We start from the raw sequence: 20266 nt of genomic DNA on the forward strand, positions 1-20266 counted from the left end.
ACATAGCTGTGCTGCAAATCGACCCCAGGCATCCCTCCTGGATTTTATTGACTTGGTTTCCTCTCTGCAAATGGATGTGGGGATAGAAAAGCACTCATACAGCAGCAAGGTACCTTTGGCCCTTAAAAAGCAGCTCAGAGCCCTAGGAGCAAGTGACAGTTCAGGAAGGCTCACAGGTTTACAATTCCTCTATTTTCGGCATATTTTTCAGGCGTTCAGTGCCCAAGGAACCAGGTAACAGCCACTCAGGCGTACCCTCTTCTCACAGCTTTCTGTTTGGCTTCAGCGGTACTGATTTCAGCCCAGCACACACAACAAGGTGAGAAACTGAGACAGAGAGGATGGGTACAAGGCTCTCGGCAGAGACAGTGAAAGGGAATAGCCTGAACGGGGAATCAAGAGGTGTTGTTGAACTCCTGATGTCGCTGGTATTCAGGTTCCTCCTTAAGATGCCAACGAACCAGCCTCTCTCATATTTGTCCAAGTCACCTGGAGGGGTTTTTGGCAGCAGCAAAGACCATTTCTTGCCATGTGCTCAGCCAGTGCCCAAAAGCGGGACCCTGGGCTGGACCACAGCTGCTAAGGATCAGCACAACCCATGCCCTCGTCACAGCGACTGTGCCAACAGCTCTGCCATGCCCAGGTACCAGCACCCCGGAGCCGGCTCGTGTCAGACTCTGCAGCTGTATAGTGGTCTCCCCAATAAACAGAAGCTTAAAAATAAAATGTAAAAAAAAAAAAAAAAAAAATCACAATTTATCATCAACAGCACTGCTGATGCGCAGAGTGCACAAGAGCTTGGATCCCTGCAAATTGTGCCTTTTTCTGGGCGCTCACCAAGCACTACCCAAAAGGATGCGGTGTGGGGGTACCAGCGAGCGCCGGGGGCTGCAGCCCCTTGCCCACGGCCCCGCCGAAGTCCACTCCCCATAGCTAAGTTGGCAATGCCATCTAGTGCATAGAGGCAGAAATAGCACAGTGTCCGCAGGCGTGCACGGCGCCAGATGTGCAGTCCAGATGTGCTCTCAGCCAGGGTGGTGGAGATGGCGATGGCACTGGGCGCCGGGGTACCGGTGCCCCGGACACGTTCTCAGCCCTTGTGCCACATACATCCCCTGCCCTGGATTTTTCCCACCCCAAAAGAGCCCGGCCTTATCCAGAAATCCCCACTTGCCTTGAGAAGGGAGGGGAAATCCTCCCCTTTCCCCAAAGGGTTTCAATTGAATTGTTCCAGCTTCATCAGCCTGTGGTCTTTACGGCCAATATAGCTCAACATTTTGGCTCTCTGGCGTCACTCAAATGTAAAACATCTCCCACAGAAACATTTTTTTCATGCAAGGCAAACACTCTCTCAGTAACAAGAAACATTTTTCTTAGACATGAACAAAGGGTGAGGTTTCTTCAGACAAAGGAACCAAAGGTTTCCCTTTATTGAGAGCATTCTCTTGACGCAGACCGAAATCTTTTGCGTTTTGGGTTGGGGTTTTTTTTCTGAGCGCCTACTTTTTCCAAAAATATATCTAGGCTGATTATAATTTTCTTCTTGTGCAACTTCTCTGTAATTTCACCAGTGATTTGAAACAATTTTTTTTTAAATGGAAATAATTTGGCTTTTAAAAATAATTTTAACTGAAAAAAGATACATCTTTCACTAAGAATGTGTGACCTCTACAAGCAAAATATTTTCAACAGCTATTGAAAACAGATATTTTGTTAAGAAAATGATAAGTTATGAACTTTTTGTTTTGTTGAAAGACAGGTCCATTTCTAGATCTGTGAGATGCAGCTCTATCTCCAACTGTTTTCCTAAGTTTTTCTTCCCACTGATTTAGGCAACTTTTTTTAAAAACTTTCCCTTTTTTCCGATAACTTTAACAAAACATTCAAGAAGACTCTGTTCCTCATTATTAACTCTGCCATACAAGCACTTTATACGTTTAAAAGGCACAAAAAGTCAGGGGAGGGGGGGAAATTGGTCTACCTGGGCTTGATTTAGAAACCGAGTTTAATATATAGACCAATGTCCACCCTACTCGTCGCTGCTGAGGGTTACAGGTGTAAGAGCCAGGCTGGCTCCCCACTGTATACTGACTTAGCAGAACGATGTGGAGGTAGAGCAGAAGGGATCTTCCACGGTGGCTACTGGTGTGCTCCAAGGGTTAAATCCACCTTGGACATACAAGGACCAGCAAAGCCTCTCTGGAGATGAAGCCGTCGGGGACGGATGAAGCAGACCCGGAGCAGGTTCAATCCGACTGCTGCTGGAGTCAGCGGGAGCCGCTCCACAGGCTTGGAGCTAAGTCAGGGCTTAAGTAGCAACTGGAAGGATAAAAGCTTGTGGGATCAGGCCTTAAACCAACAGCTCCCAACTCAGTACAGCCTTGGAGAATGTCTAAAATAACCAATATTGTTACAGGCCCGCATGTTAAAATAAATGAAAATCAATAATGTTAATAGACATTAATTCATGCTAATAGAATCACTGCTCCAAAAGTAGAGTTAATAAGCCCAGCTAGACCACTACCACCGTCTACATATTAAAAAGATCCAAAACATTTAAATATTGACCACATTCCTTTGAAATTAATAGTATTTCCTTTGGATTACGCATTGATCTCGGCTGAGCCATGCTTGACATCTGGAGCAGTTAAAATAGCAACCTGAACAGCCATAGTCTGCCACTAATTTTGAAAGGAGAAAACCAATTTTAACTTATGTGCTCTCATTAAAACCACTCTGCTGTCTCAGTGCCGCGCTCAGAAGAGGAGAGCCACGAATCCACCGCCCGCGGATTAGCTGAGCCGCGGCTGCTGCTGGTGCTCGGAGGCGGCTGCACAAACCATGAGCCGGCATGCCCGAGGTTTATGGGGCTTAGCCCTGGGGCTGCTTACACAGGTCCCCAAAATCCATGTCTTCCGGAGGGAAAGGCACCTTGCACAGAGCCCCGATTCTCACTCCCGCAGTGGAGACATCGTTTTATTGCTTACATGCATATAAGGAGTTTGGGTTCGTTACGGTTGGGACGGTTCCCATGCTCGGCTCTGTGCCGTGGTCCTGCCTGCCACCCCGGGGACGTGCAGCCTCGGCACAGCCTTCATCACCCCAAACTGGCGCTGCCTCACCCAACCAGCATGCACGTGGGGGGGGGGGCTGGAAGGGTTTTGGGTGTTGGTGGGTTTTTCCCCCCCCTTTAATGCTTTTGAAAACCAAAGGGTGGAATCCACTGCTTCCTCCACCCATTGAGACAGGACGAAAATAGAGGTTTGTTCATGGTTTTACTCAAGTTTTCCATGCACCTCACAACTGTACAGGTTTAGCAACTCCTCACAGCTGGGGTTCCTGCTTCTTTAATGCTCTGGCTGCGAGCAGCAAGGGCATGAAACCCAAGAAGGGAGCAAAACCACCCTTGCAATGCAATAGGGACAAATCCTGCCAAAGGAGGTTTTCCCTTCCAGAAGCCTCAAATTCATTTCTGGTTCCTGCGATCACCTGGAGGGTGCAGCACAAAACCCAGGTACAAACCTGGCTCCTGCGCCCTGCTGTCAGCTGCATCTCCCTCCCATCCGAGCTGCAAATGAAATGGTCTCACCCTGCACTGGGCTTCAAACGCTGCCGTAAGAAGCATGCATCAGGTGAGCACGGCTTTGTCGGGAGGGTGTTCAGCAATAGCCTCTGCAATGTTTGTTGCAAAGGTGGCCAACAAGAGAGGGAACCCAGGAAACGCTGCAGCCCTGCTGCTTTTTGTCGGAGATTGCGCCACGTTGCAGAGAAAACCAGCACGGGAGCGTGGGCCAAAAGATGCTACCGCCAGCCCCTCTCAGGAAAGAAGCTGCTAATACAACACCGTGAGGCTGACCTCCATTTAATCTACCTTAAATTAGGGACAGAAAGGTCAGGAAGCAAGTAGGCGGCAGAGATGCAGCTCAAGCGCTGCCCAAGGCACTTACGTCCCGTGTCCCTCTCATCTCTAACCAGCGCCCGTCAGCCCCACAACGCTGGGAGCTCCTGGATGAGCCTCCCGCTCACCCCTGTGCCACGCCAGCAGCAACGTGATGGGGCACACCTTCAAGGAAAGGAATTTTTGCCCCTTTTCTAATCATCACTTTGCAATTAGAGGTGCCCTGCATGGCACAGGGAGCCGAAGGGCAGCTCTGCCCACCTACCATCCTGCCAGCGACGAGCTCCCCAGGGACCTCATCCCCATCCCTCTCGTCAACACGAGGCTCCCCAACAGCTTCTCCTGCCCGTTATTACCTGTGCAAAGCACAGCTCTCCCCATTTTCTCTGCAGGTGCTCCCTCCAGGCGGGCGGCAGCAAGCAGGGGTGTCGTGGGGGTGGCTGAAAAAAGACCAGCTGAGCTATCTGCTGTATATACATTATCCCTTTTGCTAGGAAGCCAAATGTCAGAATTACTTAGCATGGAACACACAGGGAATAGAGCACACCTAATTTATTTGGCTAATTATTTTCAGACAACTAGGCTCCGGAAGACCTCTATCAAAGACAACAGCTTCTTTGTAATACTGACTCTCTTGGCCTCTGGCTAGCTGAGAGCCCTTGCTCTCCCACGTAATCCCCAACTGTTCCCGCTCAAACCTGAAAATCCCACCACTATTTTGTAGCAACAAATTCTTATTCAATACTGAAGTGTTTTTGAATGCACAACCAACCAATGAACTTAATAACGAATAAACAGTGATTATGTATTTTAAGTTTTTCCAACTTGGGATTTTTTTTTTATACGAGAAAAGCAAAAGTAGTAAAGCCAGGACACACCAGCCGAAGTTCCCACTTGCCCCAAGACACAAAGGCACTAGAGCCTCTCAGAAGTCAGCGCCTCGTCTCATTTTCCAAGATATTTTACATGAAGCATCCTCAAGAAAGCAGCATGGCCTATGCTAGTGCATGGGAAATTCAGAGCAATCAACAAAGTCATTTAGGACTGTTTGAGTGAGAGCCACTTTCTCTTACGCCGCTACCTCATGCATGTATCAGGGTGCATCAAATACACTCCATTATGGGGTTTCATAGGAAGGCAGCCATAAAAAAAAAAAAAAAAAAAAAAAAAAAAGAGACAAAAAAAAGGCTCTTGGTTAAATCAGAATAGCTTTTCTACTGCAACAACCCAGATGATACGTATCTGCGACCTTGCCTCCATAAAAGAGTCCCTGGAAATGCAGATGCACCGCCTGTTAACGTCAGTGAAAAGCCTCCTGCAGCCTTAACCGTCCTCAGATCTGCTTCTTGCACAAGACAGCAAGAGCGGTGTGTGGTACTGGCATGGGGGAAATGGCTGAACATGTACAACAATTAGCTTTAAATATAAGATTTCAGCTATTGTTTTAGTTGCCTGTCCCCGGGGATCCTCAGCATTACTGTATTATTGATGATGCTAAATGGGCTTTTCAACAAAGCTGGTCTGAAGGCTTGTGAATGCCAAAACAGCATTTCAACCCATTAAACTTCACAGACGAAACGATTTCTTCTAAAAATAATCATCAGTTCTTCCCACCAGAAAAAATAAAAGCCTGGCCAATTCCTAACGTGCCAAGTTTTCAGGCAGGCCTGATTTTTATGGCTGAGCTTATAAAGCTCTGAAGAAAAGCAGGTTTATAATGGAAACACCGACACAGCCGAGTTATAGGTGAAGAGCAGCCACCCTACGCAATAGGGCTGCCAGCAACCACTGGCAAATGCATTTCACCTTGCTAATCCTGAATTTTCCCGTTCAGAGGAAAAGATGAGATGTCTTAACTCCTGCTAACATCCTCGCCATTATGTCGATGCAAATACAGTCACGAGGCAATTACCAGCCCAGCCAAGGGCCAGCCATTGTGGGGCTGACAATAGCTTGTTGAGCCCTTCGGAGGAGAAACAAATACCTTCAACCTTCTCCAAGATTTTAAGTCTCATTAGTATAAATCAGTAACCCAATTAATGAGGGGTTTAGCATATTGATTTGCATCAGTTTACATGAATTAATGACACGAGTAGCGGGAGACAATGCGGCAGGACACGCTGGGAAGATGAACTGCTACGCAGGGGAATTGCGTTGCCGCAATGCATGAAAGAGGGGCACAGGCAGCCCAGATAGCGCGATGGGGATGAAGCTGCTCCTACTCAGCTCCTACGCAGCCATCGGGGAGATAGAGACATTACCTGGCTGCTGAAATGGCTAACAACCTGAGGCAGATTTGCTGATGTAAATTTTAAGAGTTGCTTTTTTAATGAAAACTCTTGTTTTAATGGTTGCAGCAATATCTGGTTGGGGGTTAAATGGAGATGGCTTCCAGGGGAGACCACCAAGGTCCACGGGTGAGATGCGTTCCTGCTCTGCTCCTGCTGGGACATGGGGCACACACAAGAGGATACACCACAAAGAGCAAAGATTTGGGAAAAAGCAGCCAGGGCAGCAAGGAAACATGGGGCAAAGTCGCAGTGAGCAGGCTAGAAGGAGCCCAAAAGGGCAAAGGCCAACAAGGCAGGGCAGGGAGAAAACGCATCTCCACCAGCTACCCACCAGCACCCAGCCTACAGCGCACAGAGAGTAAACAGAGGAAGGCAACGCATCAGGACACGCCATCAGAGTCCTCCAAAACCTGCCAGGTTTAGCAAAAACATCTTCCTCGTGGCCACCTGCCCCTTCTGCAGCTGGCAGGGTCCCCAGCTCTCGCCAGGCTGCCTAGCCCAAGGGACCACCGAAAAGGATGGTTCTCCCTTCCAGAGGAGAGTGACAAAAGGACGGGCCATGCCCAGGATGCCTTCCCCTCCTCCCAGGGCGGGCAGCCCCTCCTTGCTCCAGTAGTTATAAAAGGGCTCTCAATCCATGTAATCCATTAGATACAAATTACAGCAATTTAAGCACACTTGACCCAGAATTACAGCAAGCCCATAAAGAGCCGCGTCTTCCCAGGCAATTTACACTGTTACAAGCCCTCAAACAAACCACAGCAGAGGATTAAAAAACAACAATAAAAACAACAAAAAAGCAAACCAAACCGAGAAAACATGATGCCTGAAATAGAATTATCAAGAAATGAAAACCATTACTAGGGCTAGTTCACATTCAGGTGGTCCTGAAAATGCCACTGTTGCACGAGCTCTAACCAACGTGTGTTTTGCAGATGCCTTAAACCATTAAATCACAGCCGCTTGAAAGAAGATGCCATGAAGCACAGCACTACATAACCATTTGGGATGGGGACTGCAACCCCCAGCCCTGGGGACACAAGGCAGGAGGGACCGTGCTGAGCTGGTGGCTACTTGCCCTCCCTGGGGTGGCTCCTGGCTGCGAGTCCCCAGCGTAGCAGCTCCGGTCAACACAAATCCCACCAGCCAGGAGGGGGATGGCAACGTTCCTGCATCAATTTTCAGCCCTCTATGCATTTTTTTTTCATTTACTTTTAAATTACTACTAGTCCTAGATAGCATCCGAAGGAAGAGAAGCAGCGGAGGACAGGACACCCTCCCGCCAGCCCTGTAGGCACTGCAGTGTCGGCTTATGGACCACTGCAGGCAGGCGGCCACTGGCCATCACATCAGGCAGAGACTCAAGGCAACGACACTCTGCAGTTACCCTAGATACTCAGCCTAGCTTACGCAGAAAAATAAAGCCACCGGCATTAAAAAAAAAAAAAAAAAAAAAAAAGGTGAAAGTTATTTTCTTCCAACAGATTTATCGAGGCTCAGGTTTCCTGCAGCAGCCATGCCCACCAGCTTCTACACACACAGCCCTTGGTCCTTGGGGTCCCCAAGATGCTCCAGGACTGCCCGCGCCGGCAGGACCTGGGCGTCTGCCGCTCCTGGCGGCGGAGGTGTGCCAGGGGCACGGGGCTTTCCCAGGGACGAGAAGAAACACCACGGTTTTGTGCTGGCAAGCAAAGGGTGAGAGCAGGGCAGCAGCTCCCAGCAGCAGCCGTCACTGGTCTGGTCACTGGTCTGGTCGCTGCCTTCACCACGGGGGACACTGCCACATTCACCCGGGGGCTGCACGAAGGTAGGAGGGAAGAGGGTGGCTTTGGGGGAGGGTGACAAACAGGGCCAGCAGTTACTGTGGGACACACGATAATGAAAAGCATCCAAACAGACGGAAGGGATTTTTATGTGCCTTGCTCTGAAACGTCCAACGCCAGACGCTATCGCGAGAAAGGAGCCAGGACCACACCAGAGGTCTTGCCTGGTCCAGCAAGTCTTACATCCAGCTAAAGCAAGGAGAGGATGGTGACGGAAGCTTCAGCACCATCAGGTCTAAGAAATGACCAACATCCTGAGAGGTCGCACCCTCCAGAATGAATACACCAACTTGCCCGTGAGGACAGCAGCCAGGCTGGCTCAGGCGGAGGGCAGGAGCAGGACCCTGCCCCGGCGGTGCAGGACGACTCCTCTTGCTGCCCTGGTCATTTGTCCCAACTTTGGGCCACACCAGCCATCACAGCACAAAACGAGAGACTCTGATTACAAGAGTCCCGGTTTGTGCTCCCCTTTTCCCCCGTCGTGGCTGCCAGAAGGGTAAATGCGGAGGCTGGTCCGCTGGAGGAACCCAGAGCAGCCTGTACGCGCGTGTCGCCCGCGAGGCTGTCGCAGCATGGAGCTGTACGTGTTTCAGGAGAGGCACAGAGCTGTTAAAGCAGGTCGTTTCAAGGGCTGTATTTTTTTATTCCAACTCTTTGGGAGACAGCACCTCACACACTGCGAAGAACACCACCTTTCTGGTTTGTTTTGCATTTGAAGCTCGTTACCATTTCCATTCATTTTAATTATTAATTCTATGTATGGAAATTTTTCTTTAAATCATGCTCGTAATGGCAATGGTTATGTGAAGAAAAAGAAATACTTGAAGGAAGGGAGCACATGCCTTCCTCGAAGTCAGCAGCATGCCTTGTCCCTACCCGTCTGGTTTAGTTTACAATCTCATGTCAGAGAGCCGACTTCACACACAAACACAAAATAAAAGCAGGAACACAACTTTTGATCATCCTACATTGATGTTTACTCTTGTTTCCTGTAGCCCCAGGTGACAAATCTGTCCTTTATATAGCAGAGAATCGTTGTGCTATTAACAAAGTCAACTGGACACGCTTAAAACTCACAGCAGGTCTTTGCATTGGTGGCTTGTACCAAACTAAGGAATAATAATTAGTAAGCAGTTAGTTGTAAAACGATAAATACAAATTCAGAAACGTTTCTTCTGAGCAGAAATGCTCGAAAGCAGGAGAATTTACAAGCAACTTTCTTACATATGAACACTTAGGCCAAGAAGGGAGATGTTGGAGAAGTCAGCCCCTCTGAACACAAGGGCTTTTGTTCCACCATTCTCTGAGCTCTGAAGAAGTTTAATTTTTTTTTTCTCTTCATTTAACTTTGCCGGCCTGCCAGCTGGGTATAAGCCAGAAGGGTTATCCAGTCAGAACTTACTGCAATATATTTACAATGGTAGTGCATCTAAGGTTTGTTTATTTCGGGATTAAAATTCAAATGGCTAGAACCATTTAAATAATTAAAGGGCAATCAGAAAATGCCATGAAACCAAACAAATCAGGAAAAGTCATGGAAGCCATCAGCAATATTTAATTCAGAAATTCTCTTTGTTAGGGAACTTAGCTGAAAGAAAACAGCTGGATGTAGTTCAACCCTCTAAATTAAAAACAATCTAACAAGGTCTATAGGGATAACTCTTTCAGCTACATATTGGAGACCAGATTCACTTCTACCAAGTAAATGTAATAGCACTCAAAGCTAGAAAGGAAATTCCTCAGAACTGAGGTAGTTTCTAAGTATCAGCACATTTTCCAATTCCTCGCAAGGCAACTTAGCTATTTACAATCCATTTTTTCCCACACATAAATTTATAACTTTTTCAATTTTATGGTTCCATGATTTATTTTCTAAAGAAAAATAATCTAGCCAGAATATCCGTAACTCTACTAACATCATGTTTTAATAAATAACTGGCTACTTCTAGTAAAATTAAGCCTCCAGATTGTTTATACCAGCCAAGAATACTCCGTCTTTATAGCTTTGCAGAAATTTGGTGTGAAAATAAAGTTGAATATAACGCTGACCCTGAGCTAACAAGTAATTAATGCTTCAATATAAAAATAGAAAATTATCCTTGCAACACAAGGGTGGAATAGAGCAAACCCTCTCTCTGGATTGCTTTCCTGGCCGGATCCTGGTGTCCAGCCAGACCTAAAGGCTACCTAAAGCAAGAGGAGACATGCAGAATAATTTTGAGTCTTTCCAAAGACTTTGTTTTCCCTAAACTCTTTTAAAAATTATTTCATCTCTTTTCTTAAAAATATACATTTCTTTTATTAAAGAGTTGCCGTTCGCCACAACACTGTTTCAACTGCAAAAGCACAGGTAGAGAGAGACGAGGGTGTCTCGGGTAATGCCGAAAAGCTACAGTCGCTGGGCATCGGCTCCCTGGAGACCAAATACACCGAAAAGGAGGCGGCTTCAGCCCTGCCAGCTCCTGCCTGCTCCTACTCCGATCTGCCTGCAACAGTGCCGCGGGGTGCTGCCCGCCCGCTCCTTCCCTTTTGCTGCCCACCGGAGAGGAAACAAAACTCTTGCAAAAACAAACCCGACACCCCCTTGCCTCCCCTCCCACAAAGTATTCCTTAAAAACAAAACAAGAACAATTTAAAAATTAATCCAGCGTTCATCTAACAAATTTGCAGACAAGACACGTGTCGGCATTTGGATCTGCGAGACGACAAGTTGCTTCCAACCGAACAAGTTTAATGCCTTATTCCCACGGGGGATGCATGTCGGGAACTGACCTACAGGAGTTACAGCTAATTGCAAGGATCCTGGGGAACAAACGACAACTCTTCTTAGCGTCTGCAGAACTGGAATTCTCTGTAGTCTCTTCCAATTTAACCAAACCTCCCGTAAAGAAAGTACAACCTGCTCCTGGCATTAACACCCTATGCAAACGGGGCACTTGGCACACTGACCAGCTCTGCCTTCACCTTCTGTTTTACCACGTAATAAAGACAAATTACTTCCACTTCTTTCCAGATAAGGCAACTAACATAATGTGGATAAATGGGAAGTTAACTACATGAAACATGTTTTCTCCTTGTTGGGCAATTATTTTTTTCCCCATAAGATAACATGATAAATAAAACCTGCTTCTGTACAGATATTTTCTCATTTCAGAAACACATACTTGTTACAGGCCAAGAGAATACCCTAGGGTTTTTTTGTTTTCGTAAGAAATATGGTAAAATAAAAAAAAAAAAAAAAAGAAAAAAAAAGTGATAAAGACACAAATGCAGAGCTAACTACAGGCTTGTATATACATTTTTGTTATCCACCTCTAACATGGACTCTTGGTGAACGGGACAGACTGGTAGTCCCCGTTCCTGTTATTCCCAGAATAGCAAGGGAAGAAAAAATAATCAGTATCTTAAAACCAGTGGCAACATAGTAAAAACTGTACACTGTTGTCCATTAACTTAAAAAGCAAAGTCCCTAGATGGTATAAAAGTGAAAGCAGGTGCCTTCTAACTTTTATTATCAAAGTCTTTTTCCCCCCCCCTACGCTGCACAATTATCTCCATTGTCTTTGCACGGCCAAGAACAAAATGCTAAGGAGCAAGGCTGCTCGCGATAAACCGCTCCTGGTAGCAGCAGAAGTGTTCGCGTTCTTATCGCTCTTGTTGGAGTTCCCGGTGACTTCGGTGGCGTTGAACTCAAACTCTGGGGAGCACTGCTGGAGCTCGCAGCCGCTGCCGCTCTCCTCCCCGCTGCTCTCCTCACCTGCGGGAGACAAAGGCACGTGCTGTCCTCCGCCACCGTCTGCAGCGCCAGGCTTCGCTTGCAGAAGGCGGCGGGGGGCGGAGGGAAAAAGCAAGCGCGTGGAGGTTTGGGCATTTATGAGACGTAAGCGTTGGTCCTCTGGTTAACGCGACTCCTGCGTGCTGTTCGTCACACCCATCTGTGCTGGGGGATGAAAGCTGGACGTGAACTGGCAACGTGCGCTTGCAGCCCAGAAAGCCAACTGGATCCCGGGCTGCCTAAAAAGAAGTGTGGCCAGCAGGTCGAGGGAGGTGATTCCCCACCTCTACTCTGCTCTCATGAGATCCCGCCTGGAGCACTGCCTTCAGCTCCGGAGGAGTCCTCAGCACGGGAGACATGGACCTGTTGGAGCAGGTCCAGAGGAGGGCCACAAAAACGATCAGAGGGATGGAGGACCTCTCCTATGAGGACAGGCTGAGAGAGTTGGGGTTGTTCAGTCTGGAGAAGAGAAGGCTCCAGGGAGACCTTATTACAGCCTTTCAATACTTAAAGGGGGCTTTTATAAAAAAGATGGGGATGGACACTTTTCTACAGTTAGTAGCGATAGAACAAGGGGTAATGGTTTTAAACTAAAAGAGGGTAGATTCAGACTAGGTATAAAGAAGAAATTTTTTACGATGAGGGTGGAGAAACACTGGAACAGGCTGCCCAGGGAGGTTGTAGATGCCCCATCCCTGGAAACATCCAGCACCAGGTTGGACAGGGCTCTGAGCAACCTGATCTAGCTGAAGATGTCCCTGCTCATTGCAGGGAGGTTGGACTAGACGACCCATAAAGGTCCCTTCCAACCCAAACCGTTCTATGAGAACAACCCTCCTCGCACAGCCTGTCAGAGATGCTGGTTCCCACCCGCTTCACTAACACGCTTACCCACAGCTGAAGCTTAACCAGCTACCTCCGTGTTAGCATGAAATCCAATTAAAAAGGGAAAAAGAAAGAGCAAAAGGCAAATAGGAGCAAACATACTTATATCAATGAAGTCGACATCATTCCCACTGTACGCATTCTTCAGCTTGTTGGTCATCACCCGCAGAGCCATGATTTGCCGGCGGATCACCATGTCTGGCTTGGTAATATCCACTTCTACCTCCGGGTTATTCACTTGACTTGCTAAGCCGTTTCCAGTCACCGCAAAGTCATACCTGAAAAGAAACCGCTCCTGCTGGTACCAGAGCTGCAGCTCGGCGGGGTCCCACACCAAAAGGTGACAGCTTGGGAACTCGGCGATGCCACCCATTTCCAGCCTGGGTGATATTCTGAGCCCAACGCGATCTTCCCACATGCTAACCCCCCATGGAGCCCTTCTCTGGCTTCTTACCCCATCTCCCCTCCCTGCAACCTGAGCAGCATGTGGAATTAAACACTGTTTTCACATACCCTGTGCCACAAAGGCAGGGGAAAGACAGTTTCCTCCCCAACTTGAAAAGAGAGGGAAGATCTGGGGTTTATAGTAATAATGGCTTACAACAGCATAAATCGGCTCGCTGCAGGCAACAGAGCAAAACAAGCTGCTGAGGTGCCTTGATGCCCAGTTAGATGACAACTTTTGGGAAAACAACCTTTGGGGCCATAGTTATCCCACAGAAACCTATAGTAACTGTTGGAGGCAAGAGTGTCATTCTGGCTTTGCATAATGCACCTTAACCATCAAGCTGGGGTATTAAATGTGTACTTCTCACCACACAGACATGAGATGCAATTTCCCTAATAACCCCAGCAGGAGAAACATCTGTGATGTTGAAGATGAGATAACGTAACCCCACGCACTGAAGCAGAGAAGAGCCGAGCTGCTCAGCCTGAGGTGGTGTGTGCGCTCAGGTCTGAACACACGTATGGCCTCTTGGTTTAAAAGAGAGACTGAGCAACAAAACCCACAAGAATACATCTCCTGAAACAGGTATTTGGAGTATCATCTTACAGAGCAGGGATATGATACTTTTTCCCCTCCTCCAGTTATCTGACTTGCAAGAAAAATCGCTGTTTAACAGAAGAAAACATTACTTTTCTTAGATATGATACCAACATCAGTATCACGAGAGAGAAAAAAAGCCTTTAGCACAATCTACTGATCCTGGAGACCAGGCAGTGAAACAAAAGCATACATCTGAGGGGCATGCTCAAACCCTGTCCTGTATATGGGAAGGTTTATCATTATTATTGTTGTTGGTTTTGTCATTATTTGTGATCAATATTATATGTTTCAAAGAAGTCAGAAAGAGACCAAAGTGTAGAAGACTACTGAACTTTTAGCTTATTGGAGTCACAGAGAAAAGAGTAACAGCAAAGCAAAATATCTTGCACAACCCACAGAGGATGTCCAGCCTCCCCTCTGTCTCCTTGCCCAGGGCTGCCAAGTCTCCATCTCCCCTCCTTACTGGTGCCGGCCCTTGTGGCACTGGGGAAATCTGCTGTGAAAAGTCCTGTACAAGCTGCTGATAAACAAGACCTCAGAAGGGTAGAGCCATTTCTTGTCGCAGAGACCCAAACCATTGCCCTGGCCAAGCAAGGCAGAGTTTCAGGCACACATAAACCAGTGCAAAATTTATGTGACATGGCTCAGTCCTGTGCCCCAAAAATATCAAGGGCAAAAACTGCTATTACTTAGAAAAACTGCTGGACAACCCTGGACAACTATTTTTTTTTTTTTTTTAATGGAACATCTTGGATTTTGCTTATTTCCTCAGTAAGCAAACAGAAAAAAAGGAAACTTCTATTTCCAAAATAAAAGCTAAACAGTTACAGAAACCATATGACAGAAAACCTTTGGCTTATTCATGTGTTGGTAATTTCTTCCTTACAAGAAAAAAAAGAAAAAAAAAGTTTTGAAACTATTTTCCCATAAAAAGCGTGCATGAAAACCACCGGTCCCCTCGTGCCACTGACCTCAGCAGCAGAGAAGAGGACCCTTCACCAACCTCCATCCCCCTGCCCTTGCTCAACAAGGAACGCAGCAATAGCTCCTGGTAGAAACACCAACTGGGGGCACTGGGGCAACAGCGCTGTCAGACAACATAAGCATCCCTGCTCTGTGGCTGTGATACAGGATTTTGTACAAATCAGCTCCCCGAACCCATGAGCAACCAGTAAGAGGTTTAAGTCCAAGGAGAGACGCCGTATCTGGGTATCTAGGCTCGGTTCCCTCCTTTAAAACAAACCACCATGTAGAGCTTGGACAACCCTTTAGCTTTGCATTCAAGCTCTCCTATCTACAAAAAAACAGGGGTAACAGCAGCAGTCTGGCTCAGGGAAGCTGGGGTCACTCCTGTAGGAGAAGAGGGCTGGCACGCCGGGAAAAGCTGGGGCGAGAGGGAGAGAGTTAACAGAGGGCGGCAGCATCGCCAAACCTGCTCTTGGCGCTCCCGTTCCAGCACTCGTTCTCATTGACAGTGCCTACAGACATCTTTTCATCGTTGCAAATGTTGCCAGGGAGAGATGACCAAAATTTTTTGGCTTGCTTCAGCTTTTCTTTCACATCAGTAACCTATTAAATAAAAGAAAAAAAGAAACACAGGACATAATCCAGAATACCAAACGCTCATTAAAAGTGAAGCTGGAGAGGTATTTTTTATCACAACAGACGTGTATAGACCAGATCTTCAGGCTGAGTGTTTTGATGGTTGATTTACTTTTTTAATACAAAATTAAACACCGCTCCTCAAACACATATTACTCATAAGCCAAGCCTTTAAAACAGGCACTTTTCTGACATAGAAGCACTGAGGTAATTCACGTCTAGAGCCATAGGCAGATTACACCCCTCAGAGAGTTTAAGACAGCCAAGGAATATTAAGAAACCCTATAAATTACAAATGGAAAATTATACTCTGCGGTACACGGGTGCGAAGCGCCTGCGCGGCACCGGCAGGACCAGGCACTCACCAGTCGGTCCAAGCTCGTGCCGGCAGCCGTAGTCGGCCGCTCCTCCGGGTTGTAGGGTCTGAAACGAGTGCTGAAACCGCTTTCGGAGACGGAGCGAGCGGTCCGGCCCTGGGCAAGTGTTTTTGGCTGGCCGCATCCCTGGAAAACCTACGCAAGAGAAGGAAAGGGTTTTATGACATGGGAGGTCACAAGAGCCTCCCTTCTCCAGGCTCCAACCCAGCCTCTGCCCACAGTAATACATCAGCTTTATATGTACTTGAAAGGGCATCAAAGGAAAAACGTACTGATGAGAACAGGGAAATAAAACACATGAGATAATTAAAGCCCAAGTGTCCTCCTGGCCCACTGACCTTCTGAGACACCTGCATGCTGTTCTCCTGCATGTTCATGATCGCATCTGAAATTTTCACATCAATGGGGTCCATGACTGACTCGATGTTGAAGGGACCCTCCAGCCTCTCTGCTACCAGCAGCATCGAATCTAACACAAAGAGAGAAACGAAGGTTTTTAATGGCGGAGCTTCAAGAATAACAGATAACAAGGGTAACAGATTGAGCATGCAGACATTAACCACTGCAACGTCGCATCTGACCAGCACACATCTCCAGGAAACATTTTGCTCCGTTCCCAGAGTCTACAACTTCACCAGGCACTTATAGGCTGCCAGCACCAAACCACAGGCTCATATACATCAAAAGCCACATTAAACGAGGGAGAGCCATCGCAGCCTGCCAACCAGCAGCCTGTAATCACCTCCTCCCATTAGAACAAGCATTACTAACACCCTCCTCTCCATGCTCATTTATTAAAGGCTGCCTTGTGTCATTTGTTTTTCATGACTGCTTTCAAAGCCACTGGCTTCCTCGTGCTGGTCCTGAATGTAAGACATCGATGCAAAAGGACCCAAAATGATCATCGCTACCATCTCTCCCTTACGGAAAGCTACGGGCTTTGCCGTGCCTGGAGAAGCCAAGGGACTGCACCTTCTGGCATTACATGGATAATTTGGACGAGGGAGACTGCATGAGACCAGAGCAAACGCTGTGCACTAATGATATCTTTGGCACATCTCTACACAAGGGGAGATGGAAAAGTCCCTCAGCCAGCACCAGGTCATTCCTCCTGTGCCAACATGCAAGTCCTCATCAACTACATCATTAAACATAGCAGCTACTGAACATCCACTACTTCCTCTGAGAAATTATTATTGGCATTAAGGCTTTCACCCTGCATCGCATTTAAGCCCTCTCTCTGGTTCTCCCCTAGAAGGTGCCTCCAGGTACACGCCTGGTGCTAAGCACTCGTCTCCCCTCGCCCATCACAACCTTTATTTAATGTTAAGTTTTCACCGCAGTGCCTCAATCCCAAAGCACCCCGGTTGCTGGTCTCCCCTCCTGCGTCACTTCATGATGCTCTTCCACAAACTCATCATTTTCCAGTTGCATTTAATGCTTCAGTTTTTCCTAGCCTCATGACATGGGAGGCCAGGGCACAGCGGCCCCTCCAGCCCCAAGGAAACCCTCTCCCCAGGAGCTCCTCCCCGCTCCCAAGGATACGCCTGTTCCTTTCCATTAAGGAGAAATGGGTGTTTCACAGTCAGTCTATTAATTTCTCTTGAAAAGTGTTTCTCCTGACATTCATCCTCCTTTCCTAAGCACAGAAGGTACCTTCAACAAGCCGAAAAATTCTGTGGGCTCTGGCTACCTGTTAAAGCCCTATAAAGATATTCCACATACTGAACAGTTTAGTAATAGCTCTGCCTTAGCACCCAAGTCATGTTAAACTACACTAAAAAAACCCCCACAAACTGATGACAAATATACAATTAAGCTACTTGTGTATTTAAATTAATAATAATAATAAATCCAACAGCAAACCCCCTCCATGAACTGCAGATGCCTTCCTAGCCTGCAAATCCACTTTTTAAAGACAACTCAATATTCCTAAGATTTGCTGCGTGTTAGTTAAAGTTCTATCAGTTGATCAACCCATCCCAAAAACCACATCAGCCAGGACTGATGCAGCTCCGCCAAGGTGCCGGTGTTTAAGGAGTGAACCCCGGGAGGAGCTGGAGCCCCCAGGAAAACCCCTCGCCCTGCAGGCACACACCACCAGCACCAACGCCAGAGCTGTTGCAGGGCATGGCTGGAATTTAGCCGTCAGGGACTACAAACAGGTCTGAACTAAATACATTTGGGGGAAAAAAAAAAAAAAAAAAAAGGTAATAACAAATGAAACAAAGAGTCTTAGACTGTATTGTGGTGGGCTCCAATAAAGTGATGCTTCAAATCTCTGAGTAATGACTGCTAGCATGAATATACCATTGTGCCAGAGGGGAGAAAAATGCTTTTGATGTGCTACCAAATGGAGACTTTTGTAAACAAGTGGAGCACAACTTAAATGTGTTCATCATTGTCAAAGCTTTTGGGGTTTTTCACGCGCATAAAGAACATCCCGGTGCAGTTTGCAGGAAGCCGCTTATTTCAAATAAAAATATTATGAATAGACAGATAATAAAACACACAAAATGCATAGGGTTTTTTTTTTTTTTTAAAGAAAAAGAAAAATCATTCCATTTTGTAACTACTTAATTCTCTGAGTGGCCAGGAAAGGCCGCAGATCAATAAAGTGTTTGTGAAAGACTGAAAGGAAACATAAACCCCAATTCTTCTGGCTGTTTGGCGTCTTTGTAAACTTTGAGCCGGGCAGGCCATCCACAAGACCATGGGAATGTAGAGCGAATTGGGTCCTTTGTTAGCAGGGGTGCCATGGCGTTACATGTATCACAGCCCAGGAATGCAGCCTCCGCTTTGACTGCCGATAGAGAAAATGCATTCGGCCTCCAGCAGAGCTGCCAAAGCTGGCGAGAAAAGATAAGGAAAGTAATAATTGCCCTTGGAGAATATATTCAACTGGAGCTCTTCAGGAGCTGGGATTGATACTAGCAAGGAGCGCTAAATGAAATAAACTTTCATTGAAAAGGGGGGGGAGCCTCCACCTCATCCACAGTTTTGATTTTGGGGGCATCCTGCAAACCTTTACCTCCCACCAGGAGCTGGCTGGTGTCCCCACCAGCAGTCGTGGCGAGGAGCGATCCCCTCCGGCAGCCACGTCTGACATTAATAAAGTTGGCTGGTGTTCAAGATAACGCTAGCACCACTGCACGTCGAGGGGGGGGGGGCATGCTGCATTAACGCCAGAAATTAAGCTTTGGTGCAACTCAACTCCCAAAAAAGATTTTCCATTATTGGGAGAGAGGAGTTGATTATAAATATCAATTCTTTCGCCCCAGCTGTGGTGCAAAATAATTGGTATTTATAAGCTACGGCGAGGTGGCTTGGATCTGCTTCACAAAAAAAAAGTCTGGCAGAGTGAAAAATGTACCCTGGACATTTATTACAAACACACAGCATGACAAAGACTGTCTCTCCTCCCTGTGATGTGGAGATAGAAGTGGATTTGGAGGGAGTGGGGGGAACCAACCAACCCACACCATATAGCACCATCCCTTAAAGACCCTTTTCCTCCTGCATACATTTGTCCTTGCTACTGGCATTGAGACAATCCTTGGCGACAAAGCACCTCGCTCTCATGAAGGAAAGCAATTCTTTCGCATTGTGCCACCAATAATCAGAAACCCACATCTTCAGCCTCACTGTCTGACTTGAAGAACAAAAGGCAGTTTTCAGTCTTAACCCCAAGATCTGATTTAAAAGGGGAGGGAAGGAGGGGGAAGACCTTGACCATTCATTAACAACCTTTTTTTTTTTTTAAGGGGAAAAAAATTCTTTGCACACAAAGTAGTCCTCCAGATATGTATATGGAGCCTGAATTTGACATCTTTGAGCAGAGTAAACCTTTGGCGGGGGGGGGGAAGATCATGAAAAGGCACTGGAGATTAACACTGCTCATTCAAGAAAGCTCCAGCTCCCCCAATAGCTTGTTTGAAACAAAGTATACCCCTGTCTAATTGGTGTACAATTGCATTAGGAATAGAGGGCGAAATAATTTAAAGATAGTTAAATGGGAGAAAAGAGTACAATTCGGTCATTATTTCATATGCCGCAACTTTAAATGGTACTTTGCAGAAGTAAAGTCTAAAGTCTTCTCGTCTCAAAAAAACCTACAAACTTTACCTCCCGGTTTGGAAAAGCTTTAAATAAGTGACTTTCATATAGACCCACTAACAAATGCGCATGCATATTTTATACGCACGTGGACCCAAATTCATATATACTTGCAGCATTTGTTGGAAGTTCTCCCATTTAACTATCTTTAAATTATTTCGCTAAGTTCAAAATCTGTTTTTGACAAGTAATAAATCGCTGCCATAACCAAGTACTTAAATGCGCGATGCAAAATAGCATCGAGCCCATGGAGGTGGGTTGGGTTTTTTTGTTGTGGGGTGGTTTGGGGGGGGGATTTGGGGTTTTTTGCTTATTTATTTATTTATTTAAACCTTTAAACACACGGAACATTTGTGACATATGCCCTGCCCCAAATATCAGATCTATTTCATTTAATTTGCCTCAAGTGGCAAACTGAGATACAAACCAAAATCTGGAACATAACCAGCAC

At 46.7% G+C, this 20266-nt stretch overlaps 1 protein-coding gene across 1 annotated transcript in view; it reads right to left on the reverse strand.

The window, feature by feature from the left end:
* Positions 1-8615: 8615 nt before the first annotated feature.
* GPC4 (glypican 4) overlaps positions 8616-20266 on the reverse strand; it is a 70132-nt gene continuing 58481 nt past the window's right edge. The window contains exons 5-9 of the mRNA XM_075054537.1: positions 16038-16168; positions 15688-15834; positions 15153-15289; positions 12775-12950; positions 8616-11769 (exon numbers count right to left, since the gene is read on the reverse strand). Coding sequence (XP_074910638.1) covers positions 11561-11769; positions 12775-12950; positions 15153-15289; positions 15688-15834; positions 16038-16168 — 800 coding nt within the window. The 3' untranslated portion in view covers positions 8616-11560. The remainder of the gene's footprint in view (positions 11770-12774; positions 12951-15152; positions 15290-15687; positions 15835-16037; positions 16169-20266) is intronic.

Source organism: Buteo buteo, chromosome 22 (assembly GCF_964188355.1).
Source record: "Buteo buteo chromosome 22, bButBut1.hap1.1, whole genome shotgun sequence".
In the NCBI taxonomy this organism is placed as follows: domain Eukaryota; kingdom Metazoa; phylum Chordata; class Aves; order Accipitriformes; family Accipitridae; genus Buteo; species Buteo buteo.